Source organism: Lactuca virosa, chromosome 4 (assembly GCF_052849685.1).
Source record: "Lactuca virosa cultivar CGN04683 chromosome 4, Lactuca_virosa_CGN04683_v6, whole genome shotgun sequence".
Classification (NCBI taxonomy): Eukaryota; Viridiplantae; Streptophyta; class Magnoliopsida; order Asterales; family Asteraceae; genus Lactuca; species Lactuca virosa.
The window spans coordinates 26,501,788-26,520,718 of record NC_136429.1 but is presented as its reverse complement, the minus strand read 5'-3'; the positions used below and the strand labels follow the sequence as shown (position 1 = coordinate 26,520,718).

The window sequence follows — 18,931 nt, the reverse complement described above, 5'->3', positions numbered from 1 at the left end:
AGTTACCACATGCCTCAGTATATATTAAATGACATGTATACTAATTCAATAAGACATGCCACATTAAGGGTCATGTAACATCCTATGCCAATATCTATTTTCTTTAATGTAGTTTGCAAATAGTTGATCGACCTCGAATTCTTTGATTGGAGTAGTCATACTACAATAGAGGGATTGGTTTATGGGATTCAATGAAAATATCCATAAGTAGGTTTTATTTTTCATAGACTGAAATTTATGAGTGAAGTTGAGGTTATAGAGAACATAAGATGGGTAGTGTGACTCGTGTGAAAGAGACGATAGGGAGGGTAGAAAATATGTGCAGTGGGACTTGTGAAATCTTAAAAATTTGTTGTAAATGTTTATGTGAATGGTGAGAACAATGGCATGTGTTGACGTACTTTGTCGTTACACCCACATCTTCAAAATAAACATTATAATAAGCATCAACGTTTGAGTTTTAAAAACTATACAAAGATGAAAATCATTTTGATATAATTTACTTGATTATGATTTTGTTTTTGGTATTAAAGTTTCGACATAATTTACTTGATTTACCTCATAGTTTTAACAGTCGGGTTGTCAGCTTAGATGGCAAAACCTTTTTTGAACGACAAATATAATCTATTCCTAAACTATTCCTTCACTCCACCTATGTCCACGACGAGTCTTGAATCCTTGACCTCAAAAAGGGAGAGCAACATATGATACCGCTGAGCTAGAGGTCATTTGATTTTCTCGCACCAGAGGCGATGGAGCTCCTCAACAAAGTCCAACGGGTTATGCATTCTAATGTCATATCTCTTCGATCCACAAATGTTGTTTTCAAAAGAATTGGTTTTGCCATCTAGAAAGGGCTAGCGGCGCAGCTTGTTGCCCGTTTGCCTTCAATCGATATGTATTTAACTATATTAGTCGGAAAAAAGAAATTCTAAACCAATTTATATAAATAAATGACATTACAAATACAAAATCATGATCTCCTTCTAAATGTAATAATATTTCTAGTTAATTGTCTTAAAAGAACAATTAAACCAAACATAAAGGTCATGATGAGTGTAAGTTTGTACCAAATTATGATAAAACAAAAGCATAATCCCATTTTCAAATCTCATCGATCTAAGTAGTTATATTTCTTTTTATGTATCACTTAATAATTTTAAGTCCATAAAAACATTTGCATTATAAAAAAACCTTTCAAAGTCCTATTAAATACTTGAAAGTTAACATATATTAACTTTACCACATGCGATATAGCTGCTACATATAATTATGCCCCAGAAATCTTTCATTACGATCGTTTGCACATATATATACAGACACAGTTCTATATATTACTAAAGCTTATTGCTTGCTCCGTACATGATTGACAGCATACACCCACAGATGGTAAAAACAAAACATAATACAAAGCAATGCCTGACCTTTTCGTACTACTGCTGCAGTATTCAAAGTGCCTCTTTGCCACTAAAGGAGAAGACGACAACGGCGACGTCGACATCGCAGAGAACGGAGCGGTTTATTGTTCAACCCTAATCTCCACTTTGAAAACGTAATTTGTCTGCTATTCTTCTCTTCGAATCACTTCATCTCCAACTTTCTCCTCCCCATCCTTCAAACGTTAATTTTTCAGTTCCGATGGCCACTTCAATTCTATGCGATATATATCTCTATTCCTCAATCTCTCTCTCTCTATATATTTTTTATTTCTTTTATATAAAAAACAATACTTTCTTTAACAGAAGGGTGCCTCGTCATGGATAATTGAAAGCCTCGATACTCTTGTATCTTGAAGGAAAAAAAAACCAAAAAAAAGTAAAAGGAAAGGTTTGTGGGGACTATTTTGTAGAGTGGTCTGGTCGTATCACTTAATGCACATGTTGGATTTGACTTCACGGTGGTCCTTCATAGTTCATAATTACGTATATATCCTTATTAACCTATTAAAATCACATTTATATCAAATCTTATAATTTAATGAGGTATTAATCAATTTAATACCAAAAAATATATTTAAAAATCAAAATAAAAGGTGATTGTACTAAATTACCCTTTCAAAATTATTAATAGTAGAACTAAATAGACTTAATTAGCATTAACCCTAATTAAATATGTCAAAACCTCAAACACGTCAAAACTAAACCTCAAAAACGTGAAATCTTCAAGGCTTTCATCACGTTGTTTTCTTCTTCAAGCCGTGAGAACTTTTGCCTTCGTTTATTCAAATATCGTTGCTACAAACATAGTAATAAATCACGTTATTTCATCACAACAGATTAATCTTGTTCTTAATTCAATTAATTTTGGTTTTTGATTAACTTTTTGCATTCGATTAATTCGATTAATTGTTGGCTCTGCATTCAATTATGTTTGGTTTGCAATAGATAGTTTATTATCCTCCTCTTTGATGGATAATGAGGTTGATGCACCGAGATGGGACATAAGTGCTCATTCGCCCATAATTGAGTAAGTTTTTATCAACAATGAATGATACTTTATGTTTCCCTTCAATGTTATTAACTGTTTTTTTTTTTTTGCGGTCATCAGACAAGTAATATCGGAATTCAAGTTTAAATTGAAATATGAAGGCTTCTTTCGATTAGCTAGGAACTCATGTAGGCAAGTGTATTGCTTTGGATCTACAAAATGTCTCTATATAGACACATTTTCATACGACTTAAATCATCTAGTTGAAGAGGTGAAAAAACACTATCCATCACAAAGCGATATTGTTTTGTCAATAGTATTTGTTGACAAATATGCAAAAGAGCAATGCTTTATTGAACTTGATAATGATAAGAGCTTCATGGTGATGCTAAACATGTATGATAAGGAGAAAGAAGTAACAATTTATGCGACAACCGAAAAATTAAGGTATAACCCTAAACCGTTAAGTTGCCAAGATAAAGTTATTGATGAATCTGATGATGAAAATGAGACAGACTCAGTTTGTCCAAGTCAAGAAAGCTATCATAGTCCTCATAGTTCCGATAACGAATATGAGCTTCTAAATTATGGGGAAACTTATGCATATAGTAAGGTGAATCCATTTATGAAAGTGAATTCTAAATTCCCAAGTGTAATTGCTTTTAGAAGAGCATTAAACCATTATGCACTAACAAATGAATTTTAGTATGTCATTGAGAAAAGTGATTTGACAAGACTTACAACATGTTGTGGAGATAAAAAGTGCAAGTGGAGAATTCATGCTTCTCTTACACAAGATGGGGTTACTTTTGAAGTAAGTATAAATTTTGAGAAATACTACATTCGTCGATATTGTTATTATGTTAACATAATTATATGTTTTTTTTCAATTTTGTAGGTAAATTTTTTTATAGAAACTCATTCTTGTACTCGAAGCAACAAGAGTGGTAACAAACATGCCACTCAAGGATGGATTGCTGATGTTGTTACCAACAAGTTGAAATCTGAAGGCGATGTCTCTCCTGCCGACCTAAAAAAGTGGATTATGCATACCTACAATGTTGAAGTACCATATATGAGAGTCTTTAGAGGAAGAGAACAAGCTTATACCGATATGTATGGCAAGTGGGATGACTCTTATGCATATATATATGATTTCAAAAAAGAACTTGAAAAAAGAAACCCAGGAAGTGTGGTGGAGATTGATTTACAGACAGTTGGTGAAAAGAAACATTTCCTACGCTTTTTTATATCATTAACAGCATGCTCTAAGGGGTTTCTTGCTGGTTGTCGTCCTTACATTGGGCTTGATGCTTGTCATTTGAAAGGGAAATTTAATGGTGTGTTAGCCGCTGCCACAAGTATCGACGGTAACAATGGTATGTTTCCAGTAGCCTATGGTGTGCTTGAGGCAGAGAATACAAAATCATGGACTTGGTTTCTTGCGTCACTAAAAAAAGCGATTGGTACACCAAATGGTCTTGTTATCTCTTCTGACATGCAAAAAGGCTTGGAATTAGCTATTACATAGGTTTATCCTAATATTGAGCATCGAGAATGCATAAGACATTTATGTAGCAACTTCAAGAAACATTTTCGAGGTGACTTTTTCATGAGCAAACTATGGGAGGCTGCAAATACCTACTCTGTTAGTAGGCATGATAGATTATTAAATGAAATTGCTACTAAATGTGCAGATGCAATTTCATATTTGAATGAGAACCATAAAAAGATATGGAGTAGAAGTAAGTTTGGCACACTTGTCAAGTGTGATTACATTACCAACAACATTTCAGAAACTTTTAACTCTTGGGTAGGTGACATACGTTATAAACCGGTGCTTGATCTCCTTGATGCAATTAGAGAAAAGCTTATGGAACGATTTGACAAGAAAAGGAGTAAGGTGCAAAAATGGAAAGGACCACTACTTCCAAAAGCAAATAAGTATCTCAAAACAATCACTAAGGCAAGTTAACGAACTATATATATACATAATTGTTTTTGCATTAAACATATATATTTTTCCTGATATTAGTTTGTTCTTTTTTTATTTTCTCATGTAGAACTTGGGTGAATATCAAGTTTGTAGAAGCAGTGATAATAAAGCAGAAGTGAAGTACAAAGGATATCATTGGGATGTTGTATTGGATGAGAAAAAGTGTAGTTGTCGAAAATGGCAAGTTACAGGCCTTCCGTGTGTGCATGCAGTTGCTTTTATTGCTTTCACAAGGGAGCCTAATTGGGACAAATATGTTGATACATATTTCACAGTCGACAAGTTTAAAGAAGCATATGCTTTAGAAATTAGTCCGATGCCTGGAAAAGATCAATGGGTGAATATAGAGACAGTCGAAAAAATATACCCTCCTATTATAAAACGACCGCCTGGACGACCTAAAAAGAATAGAATTATACCACATGATGAGCCCAAGAAAAGACACAGATGTCCGCGTTGTGGTATGTATGGACACCATCAAAGGACTTGCAAAAATCCCGCGTCTCAAGGTTTTGATGAAGCATCCTCTAGCAAGAGGAAAGAGCACAAAATATCATGAGTTTTTGTTATGATGTTCATTACATTTTAGTACTTTAATGCTTTCTGCATGGATTTTTTATTTTTATTTTTAATTTTGGAGCATGTTTTTAATGAATTTATTCCACATGGATTGTTTTTGTAATGTATTTTCTCCAACAAGGACCATTTATATAAACATTTTCTGCTATAGGGACTGCATCTGTCATCTATTTCTGTCGTAGGGACCATTTTGTAAATATATTATGTCATAGGGGCTGTTTATGTAATGTATTTCTCCAATGGGGGACCATTTTTATTGGGCACAAGGACCATTTTTTAATTTTTTCTGAAACGAGGACTGTATTTGTAATGTTTTTTCTAAAACATGGACCAGGTGTGTATTTTTTTCTAAAACATGGACCAAATCAGTAATGTTTTTGTGCAAAAGACCATTTTTAAATGTTATTCTGAAACAGGGACTATATCTGTAATGTTTTTCTGAAACAGGGGCCATATGTGTAATGTTTTTTCTGAAACATGGACCAAATCTGTAACGTTTTTGTGCACAAGACCATTTTAAATGTTTTTCTGAAACAGGGACTATATATGTAATATTTTTCTGAAACAGGGACCATATGTGTAATGTTTTTTCTTAAATATGGACCAAATTTTTAATGTTTTTGTGCACAGGAACCATTTTGTCAATTTTTTTTTTTTTTTTTTTTTTTTTTTTTTTTTTTGCCACTGGGACCATATCGGCAATGTTAACATGCTACAGGGACCAATTCTGTTTTTTTTGTGCCATAAAGAGCAATTTTGTAACTTTGTTTTTGAAACAGGGACCATTTTGTATTGTAAATTACTATTTCAGTAACCATAGAACAACAACATGAAATATATGAATTTGGAGGGTAAATAATGAAATGACACCAAACTTAATTTTTGAATGGCTAAAATGCATTAAGTATTAACAACAACAAGAAAGTTACAATACAGAGATAACAAAAAGTTACATAAATGAGATGAACATAATATAAAGAATCTTTAAGAAAAGACCAGCAACAACACCAACACTTTAGCATCATCCTTTGAAATAAAAATCCTTTGCTTGCCTTTTATTATTTGGATTTTCAAAAGAAGCAGTCTACTTGTATTGGTGTTTCCAATATAGCACTCTACTTATGATACGGTTTCTTGATCCGGATAGAATTAGCACCCTACCTCAAAAGCATCACTTTTTTGCATCAACTAAGATTGACATGTCATGATAACAATCTACTTGTAGCTTAAAGTGCAGAACTTGCACATATAATTATAAAGTACCTGCATAGGGATGGAAGACCAGAATTATAGCTAGAGTTAACTAGGTAGCCACTTGAAACAATGTAGATTACGTATTAACTTTTAAACAACACATCCTCTTTATAGACAATAGATGGTTAAAAGGTTAAAAACTCATTTTTCCATTGTAAAGAGATCAACAATATATGAATATAAAGTTTTATAATTGGATGATGTAATGACAAAGTAATACCCTTTGGCTAAGTAAAGAAAGTGAAGAAAATGGAATTTATTTATCTTTTCAATTCACACCAAACAATACCAAATTTTTTTGACCGGTTCACTTTACAACAGGCAATATGGTTTGTTAATCGATTGTACCACACATATTGTAACATAACATTTGAGCAAAATATAAAGAAAAGAAAAAGATTCTATCTTTTTCTCTTACCTGTGTAAAACTGAAAGCATGTTGAAAAAATTTCTTACAACAGGAGAAATAAGGGAGGGGCAGTTTAGTCAAATGTGGGTTCCACTATGAATTCCATTCAATTCAGCAAGTGTTCTTTCTCATAATGTCTATTTCACTTTATTGTTGGTTATTGCTTATGAGGGTGTACATCTTATGAGCATTTAGAAGAGAAGAATGAATAATCACCTGTAATCCAACTAACATACAGTCTCCAACTTCAAAGATAACATTAAGACCTCAGGGTGAAAACTTTTTCCGTGTCAGGAATCGGGGATCCTAAGCTAATATATACCCTAAAACATTCAAACAATAATTTTGATATTTTGAAACCAGGAAAGACGATCCAAACCAACAAAGTAGGAAATTGGGTACAAATGCAAAACCTTAACAACACCAAATCACAGGGAGATCAGAATCCGAGTTTTGCCTTGGGATTTTATGTTTACTGCAGCAGGGGAAGCCGACGAAATTGGGGTTGAGACACATCTTCGGCTAAGGGGTGACGCTTTAACTGGTAGTAATCGGTGACAATAGGAGGGGGGAAATCGTGGGTTACAGTGATTTTGTCGTGAACAGAGGAGGTTGTGCCTAGCTCACAGCGATGAAGAGTTGTCGTCGAATTGGATTTTCAAAGTATCTTGGCATGAAGGCAACAATGGTTTACAGGTGATGGTCGTTGATAGAGGGTATATGAGAGAAGAAGGTGAGGTAAACGGTGAAAATGATGGTGTATGAATCGATTGAGTAAAGAGAAAGAGGCCTTGAATTGAATTATTAGTTACACGTTTAATTGATCAAAATTATTTTGGATTTAATTGTAAAGGATATTTTGGTAAAGTTATATATAGTTTTGAATTTTATATAATTTTTTTAATATTAAAATCCTATAATTCTATTTAAAAAATAGGGTTGGATAAATACGTAAATGTTATATTTTTTAAATGACATATACGTAATTTAATATTTTATAAGGATATTAACGTAATTCTTAAAGTTTGGAAGGATATATATGAAATTTTCCCTAATCCCTTTATATCAAAAGTTACTATTTTTGGTTTGGTTTGTTTTTTTCTATGAAAACTTACCATTTTAATTATTAGTCAATTTTAAATAACTTGTAAATTTAAATAATTCTCAAATTACATTTGACCAACAACATATATTTGTACAATTTGATTTTGGACAATAAATTTGAGATAATTTTAAAAATGATTAAAATGGATGTGTTATCAATATAAAGAATTTCAAACTTGTTATTTTCGAAACTTTTATTTTTAACCTAATTGTAATACATTATGGGATACTAATGAATTGATATGAGATTGTGTTACTAAGACCCTTTTGTAGACAAATAATGCTTATAAATTGAAGTTTTATTGTAACCCTTTTTATAAAAGTATTTGAACCAAGTTTGTAAAATAAATTGAAAATTAAGCCAAAACTGTAAAAAGATAAAAGGAAAGCTAAATGGGGCACGTAATTCGGGCTATGGGTGGGGCGGATATGAGGATTCCGAGTTTTATAACCCGCGCAAGAAAAAAAAAGACAAAATTACAAAAATGGTCTCTGTGGTTTACCAAAAGTCACAAAGTCAGTCTCTATTAATTTTTTTGATGCAAATGGTCCTTGTGGTTTGCGAAACTTGCAAAGTTGGCCCTTTTTACTAACACCGTTACTAAACGTCGTTAGGGACTAATTCTGTAAGGGCATTTTCGTCTTTTCAAGTATAGAAGGACTGAATTCGTGACATTTGAGAAACCCCAGGGACCATTTTTGAAATTTGTTTGAAAATATAAATTATTTTTGCTGAAGGTAGGGGGGAAGGCTCGAACTCACGACCTCCACCCCCTTTTATTTGACCAAAACCTTAACAAGTTGAGCCGATTGCTCAGTTGGTTATAACACCCTAAAACTAATTTATATAATAACAAAAACGTTAATATTTAAATAAAAAATAAATTACAAAAAACACTTTTTTTACATAACTTTTTTTTAAATAAAACAAAAAGTATTTTAATCGTATTATAAAAAAATTGTTTTTTACAAATAATTTGTATGTATTTTTATGTATTTATTTTACGTAAAATATATTTTTTTTATTTCTTTACAAAATAAGTTTTCGTATAAAAAATATGTTTTCGTATATTATGTTTTTTATGTCTTTGAAATAATAATAATTAACACTATTCATGACATAAAAAATGTATAAATTCTGTTGAGCCGCTAGTTCTAAAACCATTTTTTCGGTTATATGTATTAAAAACAACTTAAAAACGATTATGTTATGTATCTAAACAATTTATACGGTTTTTTTTTTATGTCAAGAGTACTATTAATTATCGTTATTTTAAAAAGATATATCACTATTTCTTTTCACTTCATTTCAATCATACGATATAGAACTTGCAATTAAGATGAAATACGTATTTTAAATAAGATATATAACCGAATAGGTTTTTTTATGTTTTTTTTTAATACATATAACCGAAAAACGGTTTTCAGAAAACTGATTGGTCCAATCGGTTTTCTGAAAACCGTTTTTCGGTTATATGTATTTAAAAAAAGATGAAATACGTATTTTAGAACTAGCGACCCAAAAGAACTAATATATTTTTTATGTCATGATTAGTGTTAATTATTATTATTTCAAAGACATAAAAAAATATAATATACGAAAACATATTTTTTTATACGAAAACTTATTTTTTAAAGAAATAAAAAAATATATTTTACGTAAAATAAATGCATAAAAATACATACAAATTATTTGTAAAAAACAATTTTTTTTATAATACGATTAAAATATTTTTTGTTTTATTTAAAAAAAGTTATGTAAAAAAATGTTTTTTGTAATTTATTTTTTATTTAAATATTAACGTTTTTGTTATTATATAAATTAGTTTTAGGGTGTTATAACCAACTGAGCAATCATCTCAACTGGTTAAGGTTTTGGTCAAATAAAGGGGGGTGGAGGTCGAGCCTTCCCCCTACCTTCAGCAAATTAATTTATTTTTTCAAACAAATTTCAAAAATGGTCTCTGTGGTTTCTCAAATGTCATGAATTCAGTCCTTCTATACTTGAAAAGACGAAAATGCCCTTACAGAATTAGTCCCTAACGGCGTTTTACTAACGGTGTTAGTAAAAAGGGCCAACTTTGCAAGTTTCGCAAAACACAATGACCATTTGCATCAAAAAAAATTAATAGGGACTGACTTTGTGACTTTTGGTAAACCACAGGGACCATTTTTGTAATTTTGTCAAAAAAAAGTAGATATTATTGGAAATCAAAAATTAAACCTAACATTGAATAAAACATGCTTAACCACTAAACCAACAAAGCCTTTGGTTAATGCAAGACTCAAAATACTTATAAAAATAATATTAAAAATATATTTATAAAAATATCATTAAAAATATCCTTATATTTTTTTCTTCCCATCGTATCTTTCTATCATTTTTAAATGATAACAAATGTAAACATTAAAAATATTCTTCTATTTTTTTCTTTCTACACACCCTCCTATCATTTTTAAATGATAACAAGTGTAAACATTAAAAATATCCTTCTACTTCTTCTTTCTATCCTTCTTTCTATCATTTTTAAATTATAACAAGTGTAATAAAATTTTATTAATTTTATTAAATATCATAAATGTCACAATCTTAAGCGTGTAGAAAGATAGTAGGAAGAAAAAGTAACATATATTTGATTTCTTTTAAAAATATTGTACATGTCAAATAAATATTGAAAATGTATGAGATATATAATACAATGTAACATTTTTTTACATATCTGATTGTCAACAAAGGGCTTCTAGCCCAACTGTATCATGTGGTGACTTCTCTCATTGAGATCGCGGGTTCAAGTCCCATCGTGGACATATGTGAAATTAGATGTTAGTTTAGGTGTATATTATATATTTATATTTGTCGGTTCAAAAAAATCTGAATTACCAAATGGATAAAACTAAAAATTTATTAAAATAAAAACGTGTCAAAAATATTCAAAATCTTTTCAAATATATAAAAAAATTTAATCGAATAATTAAAATTAGATTGTGTGAACTAATTTTTTTTCATAATATTTCATATTTAATGAAACTTATTACTTATAAACTTTGATTATATCAAAAAACTAAAATTATTATACCTTGTAGGTATTGTATTGCAATTAAAATAAATCATTATTTTTACTATATGATATTATATAACTCAAACAAATTGCAAAACGTAAATTGTCATTTTATTTTTTTTCTTAATACTTTTAGATGATGTTTATACCACTATGTGTCTTATTTGTCTCTATCCTACCAGTTAAAGCATGGCCGATTTTGGAACTTAGAAGCATAAGGTTCGACTCCCTTTAACTTGTGGATATGTGGGTAACGAAATATGATTTGTGCTTGTAATACCCGTATTTTAGCGCTATTAATTTATAACATTTTTGGTCAAAATAAATTATTTGAAAATATAAATAAAAAGAAAGTAAGTTAACTAAATAATAATAAAAAAAAAGATTGAAACAAATAAAACAATAAGACTGAAATTAAAGTTTTAAGGCTATTAGGACGCTAATCGTGGGTTAAAATAAAATTTAAGATAAACGGAATAAAACTGTTAACTTTTGAAAACTTTATTTGACCCTTTCGTGATTTAGGATATGGACCAAAATGTTTAGGAAAATATTTAAGTGCCGTTAGTTTTGAAGATTAGGTAGTTGCTGAGAAATGAAAGAGGTTAACATTTTTAAAAGCCCAAACTTTGAATATGTCGTTTCTTCCCATTCCTCATTTGAACACAACGATGTAGTGTTAGATTTTTGGGGTAAGAAAACACTTGGAATTTTAAGAATCATGTGGGACGACGAATTCTTACGTGGAAAAAGGAAATAAAAGGTCCGCTTCCACGATTTCCTCTATATTGAATCTCTTAAGAATAGCTTATATAGTCATGATTCAATTCAGATCCACTGACTTTTTATTTATTTCTCATTTTTCGGATCTGATTGGAACAATTGAGAAGTAGGAAGACTTTGGTCATTCATATCATAATAGGTAGAATATTTATGTGCCAGCACATAAAAGATGAATAATGAAACATGAGGAAGAGTATACCCTTTAGTGACATAGCAGTTCTCCTAATCAACTACTTATCATAATGAACATTCCAAAACTAAAAAAAAGACCTTTCTCGTGAACACTTTCAAATTGAAGTATTTGAGTGATATTCTCGAATATTCAATTGGATAAGACTCAAAAGTTTGAGAGACAAGAACTGAGAATGTTAGATAATATATTTTCGTGTGTACCCGAAAATGATGAACAAAAAATGGTTATAAACCACCTTTGTCTGAAAGTTGTCCAAACTGCCACAAGACGGTTTGCAACAGTCATAAACTGTCACAAACGGATTTTAAATAAGGTTAAAAACAAAAGTCAAGATCAGGTTCATTTTCAAGAATTTGAATTTTTGATGCATTTTGAGCAAAACAATATATTCCAGGGGCTCTGCCCCTTGGACCGTGCTCCTAGGAGCGCTTCCCCCATACCCCCGTTCGTTTAGGGGTTTCGTCTCTAAATGACAATCTATTTTGAATCTTGAACAAACTCAAACAAATGTGTACTCCGCATCGCTCTTACTTACTTAATGTTTATCAAGATTATATTTTGTCAACAAATTAATCCATTACACTTATATACATATTGATAATACAAATTATCAAAATAAAAGAACACTATATAGGAGATCATGGTGACTTTTAAGAAATTAGATAGAGATTAAAGAGATTTTTAGAATATCTTTAAAGATCGGTGATCGAAACATCCATAGGAAACCTTTAGAAAGTAAAAATCCCCCTTCTTATTCTCCATCTAATATGTAGGGTTTTTACTTCTTGCAAAATCGAAATTATACGATATAATTGATGGTAAATTAAGTTTCAAACTTTGATTCCATTATTAGATTACAAATTTATGAGTGATTTAAATGTTGTAGTGTAATTTTTAGTCTTATCCTTATATATCATATTATTCCTTTTATATTAAACTAGACCAAATTCGCATGTTGAATAAATATAATTAAAATATTGACAAATATATGTTATCAATATAAATATATCTTTGTTTGCAACTTTGAATGCAAAACTCTTAGACCATCTTTAAGCTATCTTAATTTTTTTTTTCTCAAAAAATAAAATAAAAAATAGGATAAATAATGTTTCATCTCCAATCCTACTTCATTTTTAACATCGTTTTTACCCCCAAAAAGTATATTCATAATATATATTCCATTTTTAACATCTATAATCTATCTTTTTTTTTTCATTACAGTAATATTAAATAAATAAGATTATATTTATAACACCTTTACATTTATAATTAATTAAAATAATTTAATATATAGTAAAATATTATAAATATTAAATATTACATTTAAATTATAACTAATAAATCAAAATAAACTAAAATGTGTAAATATATTAAAAGATGGAATAAAACCGATAACTGACAAATTCATCCCCATTTTGGAGGAATGAATAGTATTACTTCATATCCTATGTAATACTATTTATATCTCCCAAAATGAGCGAATAAATTGGTAGTGTTGGAGAAGAATGAAGAGAGAAATTAGGAAAAAAATAATGAATGAGAGTGGGTTGAAGATGCTCTTACATTACTTTGTTATAAAACATATTACTTATTTTAAATAAATGATTATATATAAACATGTTTTTCCGTTTTAGAGTTCTTCACATTGTGGAAACGTTATGACAATTTAAATAGATCAATCGTAAAACTAACATGGTTTGTAGAATCTATAACTTTCTTTCCAAAAAAAATTTAAAAGCTTGAGTTCCTATTTTTTTTCATATTTTTCCAGAATGTCATTTCGGTATTGAGTTGTAGGTCTCATTTATATAGGACCGAACGATACAAATGAGCCTGACCAGTTTTCATCGAGTCCAAAATGCCACTTTCCGGATAATTTGATTAGTTTTCAAATTATTTATGAAAATAAAAGTTATTTTCGTTACAACTTTATGAAAAAGTGGTTAGTTAACTAACCAATTTTTCACAGCCCAAAAAACTAATATCTGGTAATTAGATTAATAAGTTTATTACATCTTGTAAATATGTAACTACACAGATGTAAGTGAAAAAATATATCACAAATTAACGTACGATTTCTAATTTCCTATGCTTTTTTTTAAAGCAAAAGTATTTGTGAGGTTTGTTTTTTGCAAAACAATCTCTATGTTTAACATTTTCGTATGTTGTGAGGTGATACGTGTATAGAAAATAATTTACAAAATTGTCATTATAATTTACAGAAAATGTCATTATATATATATATATATATATATATATATATATATATATATATTAAAAAATGGTTATATGTTTAAAAAAATTATAAAAGTAATCCATACCTAACAGAAAATTTGCAGAATACCCCCCCCCCCCACACACACACACACACACACACACACACACACACACACACACACACACACACAATATATCTGAAATGTTAATTTTGAAGTGTTTAATATAACGTTTTTCAATCAAATATTTGATTTTAAGTTATATTATTATATATTTCCTATTTACTGTGTTTGTTTAACATTTTGTTACATTTTGATAAACACATGTTTGTTTGTTTTTGAAATTCCGGAATTGTTAATTGGAATTCGAACTTATTTTTGAAATTCTAGTGTTTTTTTCCCCAGAATCCAAAAAATGGTTGGAAATCTTGAATATCATTTTGAAATTTACTTTTTTGTCAATTATTTATTTTTTCAATCGGGAATCCTCTATTCCATACTAGACGGCTTTTTACCATAAACAAACTTTTTTGGTTATTTTTCTTCAAATACATGCAACATTAGGATTTAACTACTCAATTTCCTTAAAATTCAGCTCATTTAGTCTCTAATATAGTTCTATTAAGAAAAACTTAAAATAATTTGCTTAGTTAATGTGATGGTATTATTATATTTTATTTTAATATTGATATTAATAGAAAAATTAGAAAACATTTTTGACTTTATAATTTGTTCTAATTCGATTGAGAAAATACATTTTAAATTAGATACTCTAATAGGATAATATATCTGTAATTCTATAGACATGAGATATAACTTTTTGTATATCAGATTATATCGAGAGAGTTAAGAGTACTATTATATATATATATATATATATATATATATATATATATATATATATATATATATATATATATAATTAAAAAATGTCAGTGAATTAAAATTTTAATTTCTATGTCTTTGATGGAAAAATTAATGATATCCTAAAACCTATCTAACAGTTGTTTAGTTACATAACGACACATGGACCAACTAATACTTGACTCGTAATGTTGAACACAAATAACAAACAACACACATTACCTCTACTGATACTGCAAATTAACGACACATCGACCTACTAATATAGACTATGTGATGTCATTTATAAAAGTCTTTGTTATGATAACTGTAATCGTTCTCTTATGGATTAGGTCGAAAACCCATTCTCCAAGACAACTTTTGTATAATGGCCGGTGACCAATATAATTAAAAAATGTGGAGTGGAGGTTAGGGAGATTTCTTCATGGTTAAGCTCTCTCTCTCTCTCTCTCTCTCTCACAGGGCTTGCTTATGATAGTTGTCGTAGGTAGCTTTCTCTTTCTAGAAGACGCCAACTTCCAGAGCTTCATCGGCAAACATATACAAGCTTTATTGGTGAATCAATATTAATTTATTTAGTTACTATATATATGTGCAACTTTATATACACATATTATACATATATATTTCCCATTAACTCCGTCCGAAGATGCTTATTGATTAATTCGTAGAGTACAACAAACAGACAGATTTGTAGTGTAGGAAGTAGTTAATCTTTGAAGAGAGGGAGTGCTCGAAGTTTTTGGGGTGGACGTGGACAATACTGGTTTACTTCTGATGCCACCTGTATCTGTAAGTCAACATTTCATCACTTGTTTATTCATGGCAACAATTAAGTGCGGAGAATCTTTGCTGTAAGTTAATAAAGATAGATATTTACCTGCCGATTCAGTTCTTTATTCTCGTCGCTTAATTCCCTTTCCTACACAACACCAACTCCAAGAATATAAATGTTAGATACCAACAAAAGTAAGTAAAGCTTAGTGTGATGAGGTGAAAAAATATACATGAACTTGTAATAGGTATCAGGGTTGTTCATACCTGTTCATGAAGGCTTGATATGCGCTCCATCATTAACTGTGTCTGTGCAAACAAAGCTTAATTAGTGTCAATCTACAGAGACTCGATAACTAAGATACCATAACCAATTTTATAACTTGTTATTCAAAGATCAATTCTGTTTTCGTAAGTCGTAACATAATTTCCAATATAAAGAGAACAGAACAGAGCATCATACTCATATATAGAACAACAAAAGGAAACAAAAACCAAATGCTAAGATCACACCTACCTTTCTAGAACGTGTATGCATAAGAGCAGCATTAAGTTCCTTCTCTAACTCTGTCATGTTATTCACAGAGACAATTATTCCCTTCTTCGTCAACTCTGTCAAGCTCTGGTATTAACTTCCATAATAGACATTTAACACACATATATATAGGGCAAGCATGATATGTATACCTTTTTACTGACTCTAGAAGCTCATTGCATGTTTTGAATCTGGTGTTAATTCCCTGTGTACGTAATGGAAAATTTAGTGTTATGATCAGGATTGAACACAAAATTATATATACAACACAAATTACTTGCCGTATCTTGGGTGGGTCTCTCTTCTGCCTTAGGGCAGCTTTTATGATACCTGGAAACCATAGCGTCCACACTGAACAAAAGCTAGTCAGACCATAACCAACCATTTAAGTCCATTTGCCACCTTAAACAAAAAAAAAAGAACAAAAAAAAAAAAGGCAAATTGCATATATATATATATATATATATATATATATATATATATATATATATAGAAAAGTGAATATACCCTTAAGGGTATATAAGCTTACGTACCCAAACTCATAATAATACGTCGTTTTGTTTGATATATTCATTATAATATTGTTAAACTTCAATCCTTAACTTGATTTATATTCAATATTTTTAAAATTTCACTATTATCTTCCTCTTACATCACATCTTTTTGTCGAACACTTACTAGGCTATATATATTATTGTTGAAAATGACAATTATGTAAGAAGAAGATAAATATGAAATTTATAAAAATCTTTGAAGTAATTCAAGTTAGAAGTTGAATTATAAGAACATTGGATGATTACAATGTTTATATATGATACAAAACGATGTAGTATGGTGAGTTTGGGTACCTAAGCTTATATACCCTTAAGGGTATATTCACTTTTCCCATATATATATATATATATATATATATATATATATATAAAGGTAACCAACTTCCAGTTTTCTATTTTGGTGATCAGTTGTTGCCGGATAACATCATTGCCAAATCAACATCTACTTTACTATTGATTAATGATAGCATGAATGCATACTTTTCTTTGTCTATGCATGCAGATAACAAGGAGATTGGTAGGCTCAAGATATGTCATCCGGATCTTTTGGAATATCGGTATTGCAGATACGGATATCAATCAGATTGAATTACATTACACACGAAACCAAAGACCTAGCTAATGGAGATTTGGGTATTCTAAAGAAACCTTTTTCAACAATCACCTAAAGTACAGTAAACTAGAAGTTTGTTACCAAAGTTGCTTATATTTTTCTGCAATTAGCCCAAAATTAAACTCTTGAAACAACTGACTATTCAGCTTTTCTGATGCCAAGGAAGGATAAGTCCCAAACTAAACCATATAAAGCCAGTTAGATAACATATAGATCCCAAGATTAGATTGCAACCTCAATATTATAACAATTGACAAAACTAGGGTAACCAAAAATTAGCCCACAAATTAAACCACCCTTAATTATGATATTCAAGTTCCAGGTTGGAATGATAGTGGTTCGTTTGTAACATGTTTAATATGAGACATTAAGAAGACGATGAACCTCTGCCAAGTTTTGGGCTAAACTAGTTTAGAGACATATTTCACGGTTAATGAAATGAATAATTCTAATAACAACAAATATAATAACGTACAAGGGCGTGCTTGTTTCCACGTGGAATCAGAATAATAATATAGAGAAACAAGCGATGATTATCAATAGAAGTTTGGTGCGTGATTTCTAATGCCATATTTTTCATCCACAACTCTTATCAATAAATTCAACATTCCAACCTCATCTCACCCGAATCCATACCAGCTTCAATGGCTAATCAGGGATCCGTCATGAAGCCAAACAAGCCCTAGTCTCATTTTCTATTGGTAAGTCTTATCAAGATCAGGTTCTAAACTGATATTATACCTATGGATGAATGTCATATGTTGCTTGGAAGACCTTGGCAATATATGATAGAAAAGTTTGGCATGATGGTCATCAAAACACCTATTCTTTTGTGATTACTAAGAAGAAGGTAATCAGCCTCCAAACACGATTTCGTTCAAACTTATGGAGTTCGTCTTGCATAGCTTGCACCCAATCAGAGTGATCAAGAGCAGCATTTACCGTCTTTGGTTCAACTTTGGAGACAAACGAATTAAACATGCAGAATTCTACTTGAGAGAATAAAGCAGTTTGCTTCGCTTTCATTTGAGAGCGTGTGAAAACACCCTCATATGATTCACCAATGATCTGAGTTTTAGGATGATCCTTTGTCCATTTTAAGAGAGGAGGATAATTTGGATCATAGGCACAAAAAAAAAAAAAAAGGAAGAAGGTAATCCTCGAACAGCTATCATTTATTTTGCTGCAAAAGAAACGACCGGGGTTGGTTACTACTCAAGTGGAGAAAAATCTATTTATCAATGAAGCACGAATGGAGAGAGCTATTTGAAAAGATAAACGTTTTTATGTGTTATTGCTAGTTGAAAACAAGTTCGTCGATGTTCCTTTGCCCGCGACTATTCGTCCGCTTCTAGAAGAGTTTAAATATGTTTTCCCTTCAAATTTACCTCCATAATTACCTCCACTTATAGGTATTAAACATCATATCGACCTAATCCCAATGGCATCGCTTCCTAACAAACCAGCCTACCCATGTAACCCTGAAAAGACTCGAGAACTACAACTTCAAGTCCAATAGCTCATTGACTGTGGCTACGCGTGTGAAAACATGAGTCCTTGTTCTATTCCAG

The 18,931-nt window shown here is 30.4% G+C and overlaps 1 protein-coding gene and 1 long non-coding RNA gene across 2 annotated transcripts; one reads left to right on the top strand and one right to left on the bottom strand.

Annotated features, from left to right (window-relative positions):
• Window positions 1–4,039: 4,039 nt before the first annotated feature.
• LOC145104206 (uncharacterized) lies at window positions 4,040–4,982 on the top strand. The gene is made up of 2 exons (XM_079041479.1): window positions 4,040–4,393; window positions 4,491–4,982. The coding sequence occupies exons 1-2, from the start codon at window positions 4,040–4,042 to the stop codon at window positions 4,980–4,982; spliced, it is 846 nt and encodes a 281-aa protein (XP_078897605.1).
• A 10,593-nt stretch (window positions 4,983–15,575) lies between these two features.
• LOC145109647 (uncharacterized) lies at window positions 15,576–16,399 on the bottom strand. Its single transcript, XR_013709116.1, has 5 exons — window positions 16,346–16,399; window positions 16,176–16,270; window positions 15,926–15,967; window positions 15,765–15,806; window positions 15,576–15,674 (listed from the first exon to the last, which is right to left on the bottom strand). It is a non-coding gene; the product is annotated as an uncharacterized LOC145109647 (long non-coding RNA).
• Window positions 16,400–18,931: the final 2,532 nt, after the last annotated feature.

Excerpts from the sequence above, each read along its gene's own strand:
- LOC145104206 (XM_079041479.1), top strand. The coding sequence starts at position 4,040 with ATGAGCAAACTATGGGAGGCTGCAAATACCTACTCTGTTAGTAGGCAT. Across the intron at positions 4,394-4,490 it reads ATCTCAAAACAATCACTAAG|AACTTGGGTGAATATCAAGT; the intron begins GCAAGTTAACGA and ends TTTCTCATGTAG.